The sequence below is a fragment of the Balearica regulorum genome, chromosome 1, assembly GCF_011004875.1.
Source record: "Balearica regulorum gibbericeps isolate bBalReg1 chromosome 1, bBalReg1.pri, whole genome shotgun sequence".
Classification (NCBI taxonomy): domain Eukaryota; kingdom Metazoa; phylum Chordata; class Aves; order Gruiformes; family Gruidae; genus Balearica; species Balearica regulorum.
Window position 1 is genome coordinate 14,193,762 of NC_046184.1, and position 21,929 is coordinate 14,215,690.

At 42.3% G+C, this 21,929-nt stretch overlaps 1 protein-coding gene across 5 annotated transcripts in view; it reads right to left on the reverse strand.

Moving 5' to 3' along the window:
* The window catches only part of SLC26A5 (solute carrier family 26 member 5), a 40,648-nt gene that overhangs the window by 18,224 nt on the left and 495 nt on the right, over positions 1–21,929 (reverse strand). For 2 of the 5 annotated variants that reach the window (XM_075737021.1, XM_075737252.1), the window contains exons 2-4: positions 21,072–21,185; positions 3,980–4,193; positions 2,110–2,249 (exon numbers count right to left, since the gene is read on the reverse strand). In XM_075737021.1, the coding sequence (XP_075593136.1) occupies positions 2,110–2,249; positions 3,980–4,134 (295 nt within the window). In that variant the 5' untranslated portion in view covers positions 4,135–4,193; positions 21,072–21,185. Of the gene's footprint in view, positions 1–2,109; positions 2,250–3,979; positions 4,194–20,816; positions 20,917–21,071; positions 21,186–21,929 lie in introns of those variants that run through there. The other 3 variants (XM_075737097.1, XM_075737334.1, XM_075737172.1) reach the window with 2 other exon arrangements.

A 21,929-nucleotide genomic window follows, 5' to 3' on the forward strand; every position in this document is an offset into this window, starting at 1 on the left:
ACTACAAAAGGAAGCAATGGTTCCCCACAATGGAGAGCTAGTGATACTTGAACACACCTCTCCCTATTAATTTATTTTTAAATTGAGAGACAAAGCATCAAGTTACAACAAAAGAACAAAACCAGGAAGAGATATTCTGTGTCATTCAAGCACTCTAGTGCAGGGTAATAGCTCACATGGCCTTGCTCATACCCTAACCACTGTCCGAGTCCTAGCCAAGAATTCATGTTCCTATCAGAACTGGACTGACGATATAATTTATTCTCTTGCAGCAATAAGCTTCTCATTAATTACTTCTGAAACTCATCCCACATATATTCTCCGCCCTGTGCCAAGAGTATCAGCAGAACATCCTGTACTATAACAGCCTGGCCTTTAATACAGTGATGAACTTAACAGTACAAGTGACCAGAACTGAAAACTGGTGGTTTCTAAACCAGGAGGGTGGGTCTAACATGAAGTTCCTGACCTGAATACCCTTTTCTTCCTTTTCATTTGTACTGGCATTTTTAAAGACTGTCAGTGCCAAGGAAATAAAGAGATATTGATATGACAGGAATTCATGGCTTAAACACCCTGGTCATTGTAGTCCTGCCTGGAATGATTCCCAGGCTTCTTTGAACTCATGCTTGCTATAATTACACCCATTCCAGAAAAATAAAAGTTTGACTTTTGTCTTTTTAGAAAGGGAAAGATTAGGGGCAGTTTAAGGGCATGTCTGCAGTCACCAAAGGGAAGAATAATGTTTAGTTTAAAACAGAGTCACAAAACTAAGTATAAAGTTCACTGCTGACCACTAAAATTTCAGTGTCCTTATCTGCTCATCACATAAACTGTGTTTCAGTATACAACCAGTAATGTTTGTGTCTAGTATAAGAGAGATTTGCCTGATAGTTAACCACATTACTTATCAGTTTAAGATAAGTTGATCTTTATATTTGTGTAAGAAAAAATATCCTTAATTATATAAAATTGCACAAAACCAGGAAGCTACAGAAATAAAGAAGTCAACTGCACAGACTAAGTTAAGATATTCCATTGCTTCAATGGGTTACTACCTGTTAAAATCTAGGCTTCTTGGATTTATGGATTAATTCTTCAGGCCTGCCTCAGACTAAAGTGGAACGAGTGAGGCGGAAATAGGAAATAAGCCAAAACGCAAGTAAACTTATATAGGCTTAATTACATTACACTCAGCATGAGGACTCCTCTGTGCTGGACACTGCACAAATTCACGAATTCCCTCTACTCCAAGACCTCCTGGAGAAACCTACTGGGACTGCGGCAGCTGTCATGAAGCCGCCATTCCCAGAGCAGTGATGGCACCCCATAATGATACTGCTGTAAAAATGCTGTCACTTGCTAACCCTGTAGCAGTTCTGACACTGCTGACAGTAAGGTGTCAGGCTGAACAAAAGATTCCACTGGTCTAGTCACCAAGAGCTGAACAGAACAGTGAACACTGGCTTTCTCTTTGTCTTCCACAGCGCCTGCTCCTGCTTCAGGGACAGGCTACACTTGGGGTGAAACTTCCAAGTAATTTAATAGAAATTCCACAGATTTGCAGTCTTGTTATAGAAGATACTTTTGATTTATTTCCACCATGTAAATCACTGCCCATTACTATGTTTCCAGCTTAAACTGGTGACTTCTAGCGGTAAAAGAAAAAGAGGGATCCATCTCTGATTTTTTGCACCTTCTTCTCTGGTTGAATTTAGTTTGATTACTTTGCAACAGTTGCTCTCCTGAAATATTATGTCAATTAGATACTCCTACCCTCTGTAGGGAATTTGCTACAACTTCAGGATGATGGAAATCAGAAAATAAGTGGGTGCATTCAGCAAAGCTTTAGACATGCACTTGAACTGTGAAAAGCTGTTCTGCATCAAGAGCTGAACTTCTTTCAGAGTTTGCTGCATATCACTGATTTGCAGTTTTCAGGGAATCATCATTATGGGCTGGTCTGCAGAACGCTGTACTGATCTCCACACACAACCTGAAATGCACATCCTATTCTCATGAGCACCTGTTCAGGAAGCCAAGCACTATCGCAAAAGCACACATAGAGAAAGCAAAGAAGAGCATAAATAAATCCAGAGAGATACTCACCTTGAGGAAGCTGCATAACCCCAGTGCTTATACCTGAGATAATGTCTCCTAATAAGTACTCCTTCACTGGGTAACGGGGAAGCCATTTTAAGATTGGTAAGAAACTGTAAAGATGAGACTTGGCTTTCTTAGAAGAACAACTGAAAATACAAAGCAGAAAGAAAAAGTTAAGATGCTAGCAAGGGACAAACAGGTCAAAAAACCTGTATTTCATCCCTATGAAGGGAAACAGCTCTATTAAAGGCAGGCTCAGATCCCTGATGACAGTAATTTGTGGACAAAGCTTAAGCACAAACAACTATGACTCCAGTTAATTTAGCCCTTTATCACATGTTGGTTGCTGTTCACAAACTTTATGGAACTGAAGAAGAGCATCATGGTCTTGTGAGGCTGGAGGTCAGTGGGAAGTGAAACTGTTCAAGTCCGTGCAGGATTGAGCAGTCAGCCACACAACGCTTTTTGCTGAGATCACTGCTAGTAACAATTCCCTGAGGATAACTTGCTTTCTGACAGTAATTTTCACTCAGAATACTTTGGAATGCTTTTTCCTATATTTATTTACTATTTGCATGCTTTATACTTTTTGATTATAACAATTTATAGTATTACGCTTTTTAAAAAAAATATTATTTTACTAGTGCTTGTTACTATCACTGCTACTGATAGGCTAACTTTAAGGTTATTTGAGAACATAACTCTTCTTTACCCTGAAAGGAAAGGCACTGAAGCCAGCAACACTGATCTTTGTGTCTCTTAGCAGAGTTATTGACCTTTTGAAACCCTGATTCATGATGAATAGAGCCAGGAAATTAGTATCTCTATCCAGTACTGCCATGCATCATACTTTGATTGTACTGTGGTAAGAAAGTTTAACCTTGGGTAAAAATATAACACTGGGATCATATAAATGCTTTAATGCTTTTCTGTGTAGGGGAACTGCAAGAGAACTGCAGAGACTTGTTAACATTTCTGAATTCTCATGGGGCATAAAATGCATAAAGTGAAGCAGCTTATTGCTACAAGCGAGAAAGGAACTAGAGTCATCCACATTTCTCCATGTTTAAGGAGACTGAATCCCACAAAGTCACAGCTCAGGAAGATTTTGATCCACATATTTTTTATTCAGGACAGATAAGGTTTTTGAGGTGGAATTAGGTGCCCTTACCATTAGAATGGTAATTCCATTAACCAAAACAAATCTCCAAATGTCAAATCATGTGAACAGGAATATTTTACAGACAAGTGGCCAGGCAGAAATAATTTGCTGTCTTGCAGAACAAGGTTCTAGCAAGAAATTGAATCAATTCTGCAACTGAAGCATGGATAAATGTAAAGCTAATGAGAACTTAACTAGAGTAAGTTTCTCTTCACTATCCTCTGGTATCACAGATCATGAGTTGCATTTCCTGTCTAACCAGATGATACTTAGATTCCAAGGCAGTTAGTTAAAAGTTACAGAATGCCTCTATTAAGTCCTTATTAGACTAATAATTTAGATTTCTACACAGCTGTCATACATCTCCATTCTTCTTCTGTGAAAGGATCATGTGAAGCACAAATTTCATTTCTGGGTCTTATGAATTCATGTCATGTGATTTGACTAATACTTCACATTCCTATGCTGTATGTTTTTCCTTTGCACTTTGATGAAGGCAATTCAACTAATTTATCCAACATTTTGTAATATAGTTATATATTAACGTATAAAAACACATATACAACTTCATCACAGTCTTGCTGAATAATTAAAGTAGAACTAGTGCTTTTATCTTTTAGGTGTCTTTGAAGAGATTACCAGCTATATGCATGAATCAGTTAAGAATGGGAAGATTTCTAACCAATAAAATAAAGGTAAGACAAAAACCCCTACCGACAAGAATGTGCAATCTTCTGCCTTAAAGTCTGAGGTGTTCTTTCTCGTCTGTGCAGCTGTCCTTGTAAGAGCTCTTGGTTATATATTGGTCTCTCCACACAATACCTCTGGGTTTGCTCAAGACATGCTTCATTTTCTTGAGCATGTTCCATAGCTGACCTCACGTAGCAGGAGCCAAGGAAGAACAGTTCCACAGCCTCCGCTGAAAAACCTGGTTGCAGACAAAATAAGTTTGGTTACTTTTTTAACCTCAAATTTGGCATTTCTTTTCAAAGAATGTATTTTGATAAGCTAGAGACAAGAACTATGAATGCAGTTTAAAAGCACTAATTAGATGGTCTGTAACAGCAGTAAATAAACTACACTCACAAGCTTCACTATCTGGAAGCTATTAATTTATGCTTTTCTTAGGTAAAGAAACCTTTTGCATTAATTACTCTGTAAATAAGCGCAGAAACAAAATTGGAAGGTTATGCACGTGGGTTGGGGCAATCCCAAGCATGACTACAGGCTGGGCGAGGAATGGATTGAAAGCAGCCCCGAGGAGAAGGACCTGGGGGTATTGATCGATGAGAAGCCCAACGTGAGCCGGCAGTGTGCGCCTGCAGCCCAGAAAGCCAACTGTGTCCTGGGCTGCATCACAAGATGCATGACCAGCAGGTCAAGGGAGGTGATCCTGCCCCTCTATTCCACTCTCGTGAGACCCCACCTGGAGTACTGCGTCCAGCTCTGGGGGCCCCAGTACAGGAGAGACATGGAGCTGTTGGAGAGAGTCCAGAGGAGGCCACAAAGATGATCAGAGGGCTGGAGCACCTCTCCTCTGAGGACAGGCTGAGAGAGTTGGGGTTGTTCAGCCTGGAGAAAAGGCGGCTCCAGGGAGATCTAATTGTGGCCTTCCAGTATCTGAAGGGAGCCTACAGGAAAGATGGTGAGGGACTGTTTATCAGGGAGTGTAGTGACAGGACAAGGGGCAATGGGTTTAAGCTGAAGGAGGGTAGATTTAGATTAGATGTTAGAAAGAAATTCTTTACTGTTAGAGCGGTGAGGCACTGGAACAGGTTGCCCAGAGAGGTTGTGGATGCCCCATCCCTGCAAGCGTTCAAGGCCAGGTTGGATGGGGCTTTGGGCAATGTGGTCTAGTGGAGGGTGTCCCTACCCGTGGCAGGGGGGTTGGAACTAGATGATCTTTAAGGTCCCTTCTAACCCAAACCATTCTATGATTCTATGATATTCATGCTTATCTGGATTTTCTCTCCTCAGTTTTTAAAGGAAATGTCAGTATCTAAAGGAGATTACTTTATTGCTGAGTTACTTCCTGCTTACTCACAAACTGTCACGTCCATCTCCAAAAGACAGAACTCCAGTTTCAACACTGAGAAAGACACTTCTTTCTTCCAGATCGCCAGTTGCTTCCTGCATCCATCCACTTGCTTTCTCCTCTGTTTCAGAGGCTTCTTTTTCCAGACAGCATCTCAAGGATGCACAATTCACTACTTTCAAAAAGTTATTTGTTCAATGGATGTGTCACTCACTGCTATCCTCAGTCCTGCACCCACTAAAACAGGAGTCAGGAGATGTACACAATTTTAAAACTAGCAGAAGGTTTGTAAACATCTATTTGTCGGTCTGATTCAGCACCACAAACATCTTAACATGTTTAGGAGATGCTCTGTTAATTCCTTTGCCCCGTGTTGGCTGCTTTTAGAAGTATGAGGCAAGAAACATAACTCCAAATGATGAGCAAAATGACAGGACTGATAAATCGTTAAGCAGAGATGCTGGTTAGTGCTACATTTGATGACAGAACACGAGTGCAATGGGAAAGAGCCATAATCGTGAACAAGGCCCTTGGGCTCAAGTCCAGCAAGTCACTTAAGCATGTGTTTACCTTCAACCAAGGGAGCTAACCCAGAGGTGTTTAGTTTTTAGCTGTACATCAATATTTTCCTAGAAAAGGGTTACCATGCAGAAATTAAACAAATTGCTACCTAAACACTCAGACAAAGCTAACCACAATTGGTCCAACGTTCTGACTCAGCAAATACAGACTGCCCGGCAGCAAAATACCAATATTGCTACCTAAGCCTTCAGTCTGATGAAGGTGCTGGAATTTTCCACTCAGCGCTCACTCTATCTCCTAGGACAGACACAGCCTAGCATCTCTTCAGTTCTCATTATTTTGTAAGCAATGTTTTCCCTGCATAGTCACTCACAAAAGGACACTGTCCTGCATGACATCCTTGTCTCTAAATTGGAGTGACATGGATTCAATGGATGGACCACTTGGTGGGTAAGGAATTGGCTGGATGGTCGCACTCAAAGAGTTGTGATCAACGGCTCAATGTCCAAGCGGAGAACAGTGACAAGTGGTGTCCCTCAGGGGTCGGTACTGGGACCGGCACTGCTCAACATCTTTGTCAGCGACATGGACAGTGGGATCGAGTGCACCCTCAGCAAGTTTGCCGACAACACCAAGCTGTGTGGTGTGGTCGACATGCTGGAAGGAAGGGATGCCATCCGGAGGGACCTTGACAGGCTGGAGAGGTGGGCCCGTGCGAACCGCATGAAGTTCAACAAGGCCAAGGGCAAGGTCCTGCACATGGGTTGGGGCAAACCCAAGCACAGCTATAGGCTGGGTGAGGAATGGATTGAAAGCAGCCCCGAGGAGAAGGACCTGGGGGTATTGATCGATGAGAAGCCCAACGTGAGCCGGCAGTGTGCGCCTGCAGCCCAGAAAGCCAACTGTGTCCTGGGCTGCATCACAAGATGCATGACCAGCAGGTCAAGGGAGGTGATCCTGCCCCTCTATTCCACTCTCCTGAGACCCCACCTGGAGTACTGCGTCCAGCTCTGGGGCCTCCAGCACAGGAGAGACATGGAGCTGTTGGAGAGGGTCCAGAGGAGGGCCACGAAGCTGATCAGAGGGCTGGAGCACCTCTCCTCTGAGGACAGGCTGAGAGAGGTGGGGTTGTTCAGCCTGGAGAAGAGAAGGCTCCAGGGAGATCTAATTGCAGCCTTCCAGTACCTGAAGGGGGCCTACAGGAAAGATGGTGAGGGACTGTTTATGAGGGAGTGTAGTGACAGGACAAGGGGCAATGGGTTTAAGCTGAAGGAGGGTAGATTTAGATTAGATGTTAGAAAGAAATTCTTTACTGTTAGAGTGGTGAGGCACTGGAACAGGTTGCCCAGAGAAGCTGTGGATGCCCCATCCCTGCAAGTGTTCAGGCCAGGTTGGATGAGGCTTTGGGCAACATGGTCTAGTGGAGGGTGTCCCTGTCTGTGGCGGGGGGGTTGGAACTAGATGATCTTTAAGGTCCCTTCTAACCCAAACCATTCTATGATTTTTACTGAAATTTTAATTTTTTATTTACACCACGTTCAAGATTTACTTCAGCTTTATTGCCTGAAATGAGATATCCAAAACTTATTTGTAAGAACAGTATCATACCAAGAGTACTATCAGAGCTTGTTACCTTTGTGCTCCTGAAACACATCTGAAGCTTCTTTTACATTTTTCCATAGTTACAATTCACTGAGAAGCCTGAATGACATTTTGTGAACTGTTTTCTTGTGTTATTGTTTATCAAATTTTAACTCTCAACATTACAATTTCCCCCCCCTACCTCCAGATTTTGATCTGGTCAACACTAGAATAGGATTGTTCTACCAGCAATTCCCATCTGAGCAGCCCTATGGCTTTTTTCTCACCTCCATATTACCACAGGTATCTTATTTCATATTTACAGCAATGCCATCCATACTAAAATGTATGCTTGACCACTAACAACTGTAGCACTTTTTTTCCACATCAATGCTTACCCACCCACAAACACCACCTCCTACTTCACATCTTGCCCTGTATAGACAGTGAGCTCCCCATGAATCCTAGTGTATTCACTTCTGCCCAGTGAAACAAACTTTAACCACCCTAGTGTGTGCTGGAAGGGCAACACAGCAGGGCACAAGCAATCCAGGAGCCTTCTGAGGTGCAGTGATGATAGTATCATCAGTGATGATAGCACAGGTGATGCAGGAGCTAAGAAGGAGACATGCACTGCTGGATCTGATACTTATACACAAGAAAGAACTGGTCAGGAACATGAAGCCTGGGGGCAGCATTGGCTGCAGTGCCCATGTGATGTTAGAGTTCAGAATACAGAGAGAAAAAAGACATATAGCAGGCTTACAACCCCAGATGTCGGCCTGTTCAGACACCTGCTTAGAAGAATCCTGTGGGATATGATCCTGAAGAAAAGCAGTGTCCAGGAGAGCTGGCTGATTTTCAAGGATTGCCTCCTCCAGACTCAATAATGATCCATCTTGAGTAACAGCAATTCAAGCAAGAGTGGTAAGAGACCTGTGTAGATGAATATGGAGCTCCTGATAAAAATCATACATGAAAAAGCAGCATCTGAAAGGTGGTAGCAAGGACCGATGACACAGGAAGAACAGAGAGACACTGGGTGACAGCCAACATGGCTTCACTAAGGGCAAATCATCCCTAACAAATCTGGTGGCCTTCTACAATGGGGTTACAGTGTTGGTGGATAAGGGAAGGGCAACTGATGACATTTGACACTGTCCCGCACATCCTTGTCTCTAAATCGGAGAGACACGGATTCAATGGATGGACCACTCAGTGGATAAGGAATTGGCTGGATGGTCACACTCAAAAGAGTTGTGGTCAACGGCTCAATGTCCAAGTGGAGAACAGTGACAAGTGGTGTCCCTCAGGGGTCGGTACTGGGACCAGCACTGTTTAACATCTTTGTCAGTGACTTGGACAGTGGGATCGAGTGCACCCTCAGCAAGTTTGCCAACGACACCAAGCTGTGTGGTGGGGTCGACATGCTAGAGGGAAGGGATGCCATCCAGAGAGACCTTGACAGGCTGGAGAGATGGGCCCATGTGAACCTCATGAAGTTCAACAAGGCCAAGGGCAAGGTCCTGCACGTGGGTCGGGGCAATCCCAAGCACAACTACAGGCTGGGTGGAAAATGGATTGAGAGCAGCCCTGAGGAGAAGGATTGGGGTGTTGGTGGACGAGAAGCTCAAAATGAGCTGGCAATGTGTGCTCGCAGCCCAGAAAGCCAACCATATGCTGGGCTGCATCAAAAGAAGAGATCTGGGGTTGTTCAGCCTGGAGAAGAGAAGGCTCTGGAGAGATCTTATAGCAGCCTTCCAGGACCCAAAGGGGCCTACAAGAAAGCTGGAGGGGGACTGTTTATCAGCGAGTGTAGTGACAGGACAAGGGGTAATAGGTTTAAGCTGAAGGAGGGTAGATTTAGATTAGGTATAAAGAAGAAATTCTTCACTATGAGGGTGGTGAGGCACTGGAACAGGTTGCCCAGAGAAGCTGTGGATGCTTCCTCTCTGTAAGTGTTGAAGGCCAGGTTGGATGGGGCTTTGGGCAACCTGGTCTAGTGGGGGTGTCCCTGCCCATGGCAGGGGGGTTGGAACTAGATGATCTTTAAGGTCCCTTCCAACCCAAACCATTCTATGATTCGAGCATGCAGGGACAGGGAAGCCACTATCCACCCAGAGCTGAATCTGGAGAAGGACATGAATAGTGACAAGAAGGACTTTGGCAGATATGTCAGCAGCAAGAGGAAGACTTTAGAAAATGTGGGCCCTCTACTGAAAAGCTGACAAAGGACATGGTGAAAGATGAGCTTTGCCTCTGTCTTTACTGGTAAGATCAGCCTTCAGCAATCCCAGCCCCTGAGACCAGTGGGACAGTCTGGAGCAAGGAAAACTTAAACCAATGGAAAAGGATCAGATAAGGTAACATTTAAACAGATTGGACACACACAAGTCCATGAGACCTGATAGGACACAGCCATGATGGCTGAAGGAGCCGGCCAGTGTCATTGTGAGGCCACTCTTGATTATCTTTGAAAAGCCGTGACAACTGGGGAGGTTCCTAAGGACTGGAAGAAAGCCAATGTCACTCCCACTTTCAAGATGGGTAAGAAGGACTTAGAGTACTACAGGCTGGTCAGTCTCACCTTGATGTCTGGGAAGGTGATGGAACAAGTAACCCTGGAAATCATTTTCAAACATGTTAAGGACAAGAAGGTAACTCAGAGTAGTCAGCATGGATTTATGAAGGAAAAAATTGTGCCTCAACAATTTGATAGCCCTTTATGATAAGATGACTGGTGTGGTGGAAAAGGGAATATCAGTGATATTCTTTATCTTTTATTTTTCAAGGCTTTGTCACCCATACCATCCTTAAGGACAAGCTGATGAAGTATGAGTTCACTAAAGAGACAGTGAGGTGGACAGAAAACTGGCTGAATTGCCAGGCTCAAAGGGTTGTGATTAGCAGCATGAAGTCCAGCTGGAGGTCAGTCATTACTGGAGTACCCTAGATGTTGATACCTTGGGCCAATATAATATATTAATTAATGACCTCGATGATAGGGCAGAATGCAGCTTCAGCAAGCTTGCATATGATACAAAAATGAAGAGTGGTTGATGCACCAGATGGTTATGCTATCCTTCAGAAGCACCTTGACAGGCTGGAGATATGAACAGACAGGAACCTCATGAAGTTCAACACAGGGAAGCACAAAGTCCTGCACATGGGAGAAATAGCCTCATGCAACCATCAGTGCTGGGGATTCAATCATCTGCAAAGCAGTTGTGCAGAAAGACCTGTGGGTCCTCATGGACAAAAAAATTTGAACATAAGCCAGCAACGTGTCCTTCTGGCAAAGACGGCCAGCAGCATCCTAGGCTGCATTAGGCAGAGGGAGGTGATCCTTCCCCTCTCCTCAGCACTAGTGAGGTACATGTGGAGTGCTGGGTTCATTTCTGGGCTCCCCAGTACGAGACAGACATGGCCATCCTGGAGAGAATCTAGCAATGGGCCACAAAGGTGATTAAGAAATTGGAGCACCTGACATATGAGGAGTGGCTGAGAAAGCTGGGATTGTTCAGCCTGGAGAGGGGAGGAGGGAGTGGGGAAATCGTATCAATGGATTTAAACACCTGATGTCGCAGCAAGTAAATAGCCAATGGGCACAAACTGAAATACAAAAAATTCTGTTTAAACGTAAGGAAAAAAAATTACTGCAAGCATGATCAAACTGTGGAACAGGTTGCTCACAGAGGTTGTGCAGTTTCCATCCTTGGAGATACTCATAACCTGACTGGACATAGTTTTGGGCAACCTGGTCTAGGTGACCCTGCTTGAACAGGGGGGTTGTAATCTATGATCTCCAGAGGTCCCTTCAAGCCTCAACTATTCTGTGATTCCATAATGGTCCTTTATGTCATTATTCACATAGAATGTATCTTTTCTAGTAATTAATTGGTGTGTTCTGGCAACATCAGTCTCATTTACAATTTAAGAAGCAATTTCAATCAGTCTTAAACAGGAAATCCACTCAAATCAGAACAAACAAAAAAATACAGCTGCGTGCAAAAGGCACACACCAAATCAGTTCACAGGCTTGGGTTTGGCCAAACTGTTCCAATAAAATGAGAATATAATATCAAAACATTTATATCCAAGTTTTTAAAAACATGCAGCCCTTCTTCCTGTTCCAAAAGACACAGCAACACAAAACAGCCCTCTGCTAACCCCAAACAATTCAGCTCCTGATTGGGATACATATTTTCCACATTCAGGTTTATTAAGCTTCTAGTGGATTGGTTAATCTTTGGAAGAGCCACACAAGTTTGTAATCTAAACCTGGAAGTAGAGAGGTCTTAAGATCTCCAGTTCCTTTCTCATTTCTGTACACATGCCCAGACTCTTCCAGGTACTATGAGCATATACAGAACAACAGGAGTACAGTCCTGCCTCCGTTTATCATGGTAAAATAAATGACACAGATGTATTTGACTAACTGAACAGGGCTCAACTCTAAATCAGTTATCCAGATGATGGCAAGTGTTAGTCTGAAATACCATCAGAGGTCACAACCCAAGTTTCACCATCACTCAGTATGAAAGTTTTTAAACTGTAGGTTGAGCATTTCTGATTCTGTTTGAACAAAAAAGTTATATGGCACTGAATCCTGAGAACCATCTAATACAAAAGTAAACCTGAGGGAGGCTACGGTAGGGTCTTGTGTTTAGCTGTGGTTCACAGCAGATACCAGAACACAGAGAACAAATCACATGCTATTAAAAGAGGTCCTAAATCTACCCCAAAACTATAGCTGGATGTATCATTTTCTGTATTCCATGTCACTTCATCAACTTCATCTTACATAACCATCTTCTCTGATGATCATTTTGAATACTAAGCCATAGAAAATACAATAAAGATGGAAGTCTTTAATATCATCCATCTCTTTTGCAAAAGCACGCACAGAGCAAGGATTGAGAGGCTTGCGTTTACAACAGATGATACACATTGTCCATTGAGTAGCAACATAGCAGCATTTCATGACTGGCTGAAGTGTCTCTCCAGGTGTTTTCTGAATAGCAGTATAACAAACTGCTAACAGAGATATCCAAGGCTTGGAAATTCAGTCTTGCCCTTCACTCCCAGCATGCTTGAGGAAGAGCAAAAGCAGGTACTGTCATTTTCATGGAGGCAAAGCTTACTGCTATGATTTCAGAAAACTCCCAGATGTTTATCCAAAAGAAGAGAAAGGCAATCTCTGGGCATTTGAGTCTTAATTAATAGCATAATACTGCTCTCAGACAACCTTTGAACTTCACGTTAAGAATACAACTAAAAAGCCGTAAGAAAAGCTGCCATTAATCTTATCAGCCAGATACGAGTTGAGCTGAAGTAGTTAAAAGCTGTATGCAAAAGACTTAAGAGTTTGCAATTCTTTATCTGACTGATAAAGGTCTGTCTTGTGCCTTTACTGCTATTATCAAATTGAAGGTGTTAAAGAAAAAAAAAGTGAAGCAAACATCAATTTATAACACTATCACTAATAATTAAGTACTTTCTCTTCCCAACCTTAGACCATAAAGGAGGGCTATAAAGCTATCTGCACTGGTTCTTGTAGAGGACAATAATTTTTGGTCCAGTCCATACGAATTAGAATGCAGCCATAAAATTTATAAGGACCATGATTTGTCTGCTGTTCCTTAGATTCAAACTATGACTATGGGAAGGAAAAGAAAAGAAGCTGGAGACATGAAGAATAGTGTACTGTGTGAGTATTGCAGCTTTAATAGACTTGTAATTACAAAATGGGGCACTTTTGCTCTAACCGTGTGTATCTAACCTGAATTTATCTGAACTACAGGGGGGAGTCAGTGGCAGATCCATTGACTTGACTATTTCAAAAGAGCAGAAAACCTTTCTTCTGGTAGCTAAGCACAGAGTTGCTTTAAACAGTGGAAAGGCACAGGTGGACGGTAGTAGTACAGCGGTATAGTAGAAAAATGCATCTGTGCTGGGGAATTCCAAATTTGACTATGAACTGCAAAGTCTGTTAAGTATTTTGCATCTTTAAGCTTACAAATACAGATGACTGCCATCAGCCGAAGAGCTAGTGGAAATACTGTAAAATATGTTCTCCCAAACATACACTGAAAAGCAGAGTTATTGCCAAGTCTGGTCTTACTGTCTGAAGAGGCTAGACATGAAAACTGAGGCAATTTTAGGAATCACATGTTCTCTCATATATTTCTTTCCTCTCTGGCCTTATTCCCCAGTGCCCTATACCTTTCCACTTATCACCTTGAGTGACACATATAAAAGTAGACCAAGCCGGAACAGAAGGTTTTTTTAAAACAAGCACAAAGGTGTAAAATGGCTGGGTGGGGTCATAAGGAATGCGTTCTCCTAGTTTTCTCGGACTGTACTTATCATCCTCATTCCTCCTCCACCACTCCCACTAAATCCACTAACAAATAGATTATCTTCCTTTGGATAAAGGTCTGGGAGTTTTCAGAAATCATAGCAGTAAGCTTTGTCTGCATGAAAATGACAGTACCTGCTGTTGCTTGTTTGCTTTTCCTTGTGTGGGTCCTAAGCTAAGAAATGCATTCCAGGAGTAAACCTTTGGAGAAAAAAAAAATTAAAATAGGATCTTTAATTCCTATACAGCTTTTAGACAGGCAAAATTTCCACTCTACTCCACATAGAAAGGTGAGATGGCTACGTAAACAGTGTTGGGTTGTGCGATAAAAGCTCCTCCGCACACCCACAGAGTTACTCAGAAGGACAATAGCAGGATGGAGAGCCTGGATAATACCCTGCTGGGCTACTCGCAGGTCCATCACAGGAGACATCAGCCCATGAAAGGCTCATCTCCACCAGTCCAGAGCAGCACAGGAGGGTCAGCTATGGGACCACAGGTGTCCCTGCCAGCTCTGGATGTGAAAGCATCTGTGTATCTCTGAGAGTAAGAGCACAGGAGAGGCAGCTATTGGGACCTGGGAAGTCCTGGCCAGCCATGTGTGTGTGCATGTGATGGTCTGCACCAGCAACTGGAGTGGGGTAGGACCTCGGGGGCTCACATGCCCAGCTGCCTGCAAGTGGGGAGACTGTGATGCAGGAGCTAGCTACTGGGCAGCCTCAGTGTCTGAGCCCAGTTGCTGGAGGGATCCACCTTGTACATACATATGTGTGTGTGTATCTCTATATACGTATATATATTCTCACTATTGAGCCTCCATCCTGCTTAGCCAGAGAGGGGAGGAGGATGAAGTTGTTGGTGTTGCCTGTCTAATCTGTGTGACTTGCCATGGATATATGTAACTATGTTGTGTATATACGTGTTCTGTGTGCATATGCCTGCCGGGAATACATCTTCAGCCTTGATACCTAGGGATATAGAGCAGCAGGAACAGCGGCTGCCTCGCCTTCCTCAGGCTGTTGGATTCAGTATGATACATTTTCCTCTAATAAACTGATCTTACCCACTGAAAAGAGCATAATAACAGCATGTGAGGCACAGAGATCCTTGTCTGAGAAAATGGTAACAAACTTATATAACTGATAAGGGTTATTTTATATTTCACGTTCCTTGCCAAAAATACTTTAGCCTCTAAAGATTTACTCCACAGACTAATGAATTTATTAGTATTTTAATAGTATCTCTTATCAACCAGCAATCTTATCTTGGTTTTCAACAAGAGAATGTTTTGGGAACCTGTTATGATGATTGAGCTACTTAATCAGTTCCACATTAGACAAACACCTGGAGCACTTTGAGCAGCAGAACACTGGCCTCCTTCTCTCTCAGATATAGATAAGAGACAGCTTCTGTTTCCAGTGCAAACATGTTGATGACCATGAGAACCCTTGGAAATATGATCGTTCTTATTCCTGCTTTTTGTGGCTTTAGTGACCTTGGGTCTGAATCTGCCGTACTCACCCCTTTTGAAATCCAAAAGCAGTAGCTAGTGATAGTGGAATCAGATAAGTTAATCAAAGTGGTACCATGGCTGATGACCCCTTTGTCATGCTTAAGCCCACTGATAAGGATGTACACCCCCTCAGAGACAGGTAATCATTAGCTAGCTTCATTTTTCCAGAGGCAATCCGCTGCCAAAAACTTTGTTGGAGCAGTCTTTATCGTAAAGCTCCTGTTGATGATCAGAGGAGAGAACATAAATCAAGATCATGCATACACACCAAGCTAACTCAGAATAATTTCTATAGCTCATGTGACCTCAGCGCATCAGTGACCACCAGCAGCTGGTTCACCTTTTCTGGCAAAGTGGAACAAGCAGACATCAAACAAGCGTCTATGCAGAAGGGAGAAGTTACATGATACATTTCCTTTGGCAGAGAAGCCACCAAAAGAGTGTTCCCCCTCTGTATTTTCTTCATCAACCCTGTTTACACATATCACTACTCTCTCAAGTGCTGCATCAAGCTAAAAATAAATAAACCAACAGAAACGCAGAAGCTTGTTATTTATAACCAAAGTCATTTCAGTCATCGTGTTTACAGTGCAAACCTCTCAAGTCACAGGGGAAGCTGAAGGATAGTAAACCACAGTGTGGTCACAGGAAGAAAATGACTGGGGTGGTGGGAGGGAAGAAGAGGGGGTTTAGGATAAATATATATTGCAGTTTCACTGCTGAAAACAAAGCATGAAGTAACTACCTTACTTAGCTAATATTAAGTTTTGAAATGTCTCCAAAAACCCTGTATGAGGCTCTCTTCCTAACACTTTCTAAAAGGATTTGCCCCTCTGCAGAACAGGCTACAGCCATTGCAGTGCCTGAAGAAATTCCTGAAGAACTGCTCCTTCTGACAAAGCCAACAAAACTTCAGCACAGGGCAGACACTCTCTGGGAAAGTAGTAACAATAACTAATCATCTACGCTGCAACTCTCCTTCTGCTAGTTTTGAGTGAGAAGTTCAACTTCCCTATCCATGTTAGGATCTGTATTTGGAAGAAACATCACATTCTTGGCAGCATCTTTATAACATGCATTTTCTGTGTATAACTTTTGCGCACCATAATCAAACCAAATCCTCCATAAGCAGTGAGTAGGACATGACTTGTGACAGATGCTGTCCCCTTTTATGCAACTGCTGCTTGGTTAAGATTATATTATCCAAGCAATAGCATTTTCCTGTCTATGTACTTAAGGATGTTGCCTCATGTTCTGAAGGTGACTGCCAGCCAGTGGGAATGACCTTCCTCAACATCTTGATGCTGAGGTTACACATAAAGGCCATGGGAGTGCAGCAAACACAGGCCAATACTGCTTTTCCTTGAAAGATTTAAAATTCGTAGTAAGCAAAATGAACATGTAAAGAAGTTTCTCTGACAAGTATTTCACAGCAACCCCCTCTTTTATTTGCAGACTCATTTTATGGCTCCACCTGTCTTCTGTAGCTGGTGATAGAGCTCACATTTTAATGTAACACAGCTCCATGTCTGTTCTTAACTACACAAGTAAAAAGGCTAACCTTCATACAGGTAAAGAAATGCCTCGACAATCCCAGTCAGAGCAATCAAATAAGATGGACAACATACAGAGATTGCTTTGAACTGACACTAGTTACCAGTGACACTGAACATATTCCGATGTTGAAGGTTCTATGCTACGGAGTACAGGAATGATAAAACAACCTACCAGGTTCACGTCCTTGCAGTTACACTTTAATTTTACTAGGCTATTGAAACACAGGACTTTCAGATGTGTTGGTCAGGTCTTCATAAATCAATGGCATTTATTAGGTAGAACTGAAGATATGTATATTCCGTGAAGAGCTCTAAGAGTAGCTGTGTTCAGCATCCAAGCATGCAGTAAAGCTAAGAATCTACCTACCAAAACATCATCTATACCAGATTTGTAAAGATGTCAGTCACTGAGTTTAGTTCAAAGAGGTCTGTAGCAGCAAAGAGCTCTCCAAGTGACTGTGTTGGCAGAACAACCCAGCATTAATGGATTCCTGCAACAGCTAACACTAAAACGGTGCCAGAATGAAGGAACTTGAAGAGCAACGAGGGTGTCTGGGCTGAGGATCGTGCAAATGATATGAAGAAAGGTTCATCGAGTAATTTTCGGGTGACTTTTCTTGCAAGAACCTTATTCCAACATGCTGAAGTGGTAACTGAACTCAGGTCTGGGAAAGGACTTTAACCATATTATGCCATAAAGTTATAACAGCAGCAGCAAAACTTCAGTATTTAGAGAAGACGTGACAGAAGGCTGTATCTATGAAAGATCTGTGGTTTTGTTCCTGACATGACTCTTCAAGACAGACTTCTTCAGACATGCCTGAGCTTAGCAGAAATCCATGAGAACAGGAACAGGCTGCCTCAGAGTAGCAATCCAAGTTTTCTCCTGGATGGTATATGGAGTTTTGAATTCTGCTCCATGAAAACCAGGTGGGCAAAACTGAAATTTTGTAACGCTAAATCAGCCCGATCCTTAATTTGATCTGGCCCAACTAGACTGAACTCCAACAAGGATGTTTCAAATGACAGACACTGCTATTTTTTATTTGGATGGGAAAATTCTGTCCGTGCTTTAGCTATGAGAGATTTTCTGAGTTCTCAAAAATCCCAGCCCTGCCTCAGAACCTGATTTCAAAAAAGAAATGAAAATGAACAATTTGACCTTTGCTCTAGCCCAGTCTAGGTGTCAGAATCTCAGGTTTTCAATCAATAGATTAAATTCTATTAATTAGCTAAAAAACCCCACAACACCACAAGAACACAAACAAAATTGGACATACGAAATGGTAGGCAACAGTTAAAGCAGAGCAGTAAAACTTGATCCACTGCCTGTGCAAAGCTGGTCAGAATTCTTCAGTGAAGGCTGGAGAAAGAGAGACTCCACCCAGGCAGTGAAAATACAGATTCATTGTCAAAAAAATTCTCAAGGAGGCAATCACACAATTGTAACATGGAAGGTCTTCCCAACTTGCTACTGCACAAAACAAGAGAAACCGTTAATGTAAGTCTGAGAATAATAGTCCAACTTCCTGCATAGGCTAGTTACTCATATATGCACTCTCATGATCATTAATAAAATCTAAATCTCATCAATGCAACTGACTGGCAAAACCCATTCAACTGCCTGCACAAACTTACAGCTGTATCTTCATACCCATGGAAATACCGGACATCATCTGTTTGTCTATAGCTTTCTCATTACCTGGGCACACATCAAATAACTACAAAACTTGGACTTTGCTGCTGTTTATACTTCTGAAGAGCAAAAAGCTATAGATAACTAGCTATAAAATAATAGTAATGGCAGGTTTTGTAGCCATATAAAGAAACACTTTCAAGAAGGACTACCAAGAAATACTATCTAGCAGGTCAACATTCTGCTGGCTAACAGATCTAGAGAAGGAACACATCACGATAAGGAAGGTGTTTAATTCATTAAACTTAACTGGGAAATCAATAGGGCTAATTTGAGCTTAAGAATTTTAGTTTCAGCATGGGCTTCTTGTGCTAAAAGTTACAGATCTAACGAACAAACAGACAGAAAAACACAAGCTTTAGAAAACCAGTTCTTATGGAAAAATTATATCAACGACACAGAAGAAAAAACAGCAGTCAGCAGTTCATTTTCATCAGATCCAGAAGGAAATAAATGCTGGATCATGAGATATGCCAAAAGACCCTTGTGTAAAGCTATTTAGAAAAAAGTGACTAGGATGAAGAAATGAGGGAACCCATGAAAGCTACTGAACTTTGAGTTGTGAATTAAAGCAACCTGTTTCAGAGTTGGAGAGAAGATGGCATAATTAGTAGACAAGAATGAAAGACTTTCTGGCTTTCTCCCTGCGTGCTAATGTCAGCACGGGAAGAATGGATGGCTGAAGTAACACAAGCTCTTCCCAGGAATTTTGCATACTCTGAATTAATCATCAAATTGACATCTAATGTACATGCACAGATACCATGTCATCTTAATTTCATTATTCTTTGAGATCCGCTTCCATTATTCAGCTAAAGGTCTGATGCTACCATGTCTAGATACCTTTAAGAAGTCGCTGGGAAAGTTACCATAATGTAAATACTTCAGTCACTGTGCATTCAAACTGGGAACTCTGGGACAATGATATATTAAGCATTAATAGCTGCCTATTAGATCAGACATAGTTTGGGCCTAATTATTTTGGGTCCTGTCAAGTTTAATCCTGTCAAGTTTACAACATGACTTGTAGCCACTACTACCACACTGACCTCTAGCTTGGTAACAACTGGCATAACCAAAGTTAAAGCTGACCAAAGCAGCATGGCTAGGACAGCCTGTGCAGGGGAGGGCTAACACAGAGAAAACATGGAACAAAAAACCCCCACCAAAATGTAGAGTGGAGGCTTGTCTTCTCCAGGGGAAAACTTCCTCAAGACACAAAAAAAAGCAGCAGGCTCCAGAGTCACAAATTCCTTTGTACCTCCCCAACAGGGCTGACTTTAGCAGATGATCAGCCAAACCAAGAAGGGAAGAGGAGCTCAAAGGACTCTGTGCTTCTGTAGGCAATTCATGGGCTGCACAAAAGTCTTGGTCACACTTACAGAGCCTACAGTCCAAATAAATAGTTGTTTAAGACAATAATGGTCTATCTATACTATAATAATAGTCAAAGCAGATAAACACATGTTCAGTTCTTCTTTCTCAAGTTACTAGTAAAAGAACAATGGTATTGCAGCCATCTGCTAGATCTCATGCCTCAGTATTGCACGATTTTAGTGTCATGTTAAATAATAAACAACTTCCCGTGTGTTTTTTAAATATTTAAGTTCTAAAAACATCACATCCTTGGGGACAGACTACTATATGAAAAAACGTGTGCTAAAGATATGATTTGAACCACAGTAATGGACTACAAACTCCAAAGAAAAGGCAATACTTGATGGCTGTTTAATGCTCCAAGTCTTAAGATCTGATGGCTGAACCAACAGAGCACTTCAGTAAGCACTCAGCTCAGAAATCTGGGTGCAGTTTGTGGCAGAGGCTAAAGACTTCACCATTTCCTAGGCCCCTTCCCCTAGGATTATGCTCAGCCATCTTCAGCAGGTTTTTTTTCTTATTGGAGTTCAAGCTTTCCTTCACTGAAATTTTGTTCTGGTTATAACCCACTATTGCCCCAGCTCCGCCCCCCTCAAATGTACCTTTAAGCATAGTGAGGCTTTTAGCACGAGTCTGCCAAGTTTAAGGCCCTCAAGTCTATAGGTAAATGCTATCTCAAATGAATATGCTTTAACAGCTACTAACAGCAGCTTTGCATGGGTGAAACTCCATTCTTTCCCTATACCCTTTCCCCATTCCTTTTCAGAGATGTTTCACAATACATTGCAACACAATTAAGGAAATACTTCCGTTCAGGAATACTGCTAAATGAAGAGCTGGAACACCTATTGTGCATCCTGAGAAGACTTGGAATTGCCATAAACCAAATATTTCAAAGCATGATTACTACCACTTGAGGAAGGCCAGTGCGAGAGTTGATCCTCCTAGATGTGCTTCCTTCTGAAACTGTACAGTTAGTTTTTCCATTTCTACAGCAGCTAGCAAAGTAGCATCTTACTTCTGAAAATTCTGTAATATAAATCAATCATAGAATCATAAGGTTGGAAAAGACCTCTAAGATCATCAAGTCCAACCGTTAAATCAAGACATCTGTTGACCCAGAATACATTCTATTGCACATTTAGTAGAAGACACTTCAGTCTACCTGAAAATTTTAGTCTTCCTTTGTGAAAACTTCAGCCAAAAACGTTCCAGTGGTCAGATCCTTGCTAAGACTGTCAGTCATCCCCATCCAAACTAATGCTGTGCAACTGTGTTACTGTGATAGATATGAAGAATTATGAATGCACATTCTGCTGAATCATCACCAGAAATAATGGCAGTAATTTTTGTTTTTTTCTTTTTCTTACTCCTGGACTATCTCTAAATGCCTGCTGCGACAGCCATTTGGGTTATCTGAAATTCTGAAGCATCCTGAAAACAGCTTTCAAACGTATTTCAATGTTCAGACAATTAAAAGTTTTGCAATTGCAGTATAGGCACCAGCACAGCAAATTTAAGCCTACTTAGTCTTCTGGCTGGCTTTTCCTGGTTGCTTTCACTGATCCCCTTCTAAGGAGTTCAAAATGTTCTCACAGTTCGCAGACCAGAACTTAAAAAAATACTGACATAGGGAAAGCCACAATCTTATTCTTTGCCAGAAAATTGGGGGGGGGGGGGGGGGGGGGGGGGGGAATAGTTCAATCAAGGTTTTTGGAAAGGGTTGAAAGACTTTTGGGTCGAAGCTAGTAACAAAGCGCAAAACGGTTATTTCTTTTTATTACAAGACTTCTTGGACAGTCACTCTGACCTAAACAGACAGCCCGTAGCTTCAAGTCAGAGGGTTGCAGCCACTAGACGAGGAAATGACTGATCTCTCAGCCTTCCTCTAGTTTCCCCTTTCATTTTTCTTTTGCAAGTTATCCGGGGTGTTTTGCGCGTACCTTAGAGCTACTAGCTGCGTGGGTGCTGCCTGCTGTCCAGGCAGCCCCTGAGCTTTAAGGAGGGCATTAAGCAGGAGGCG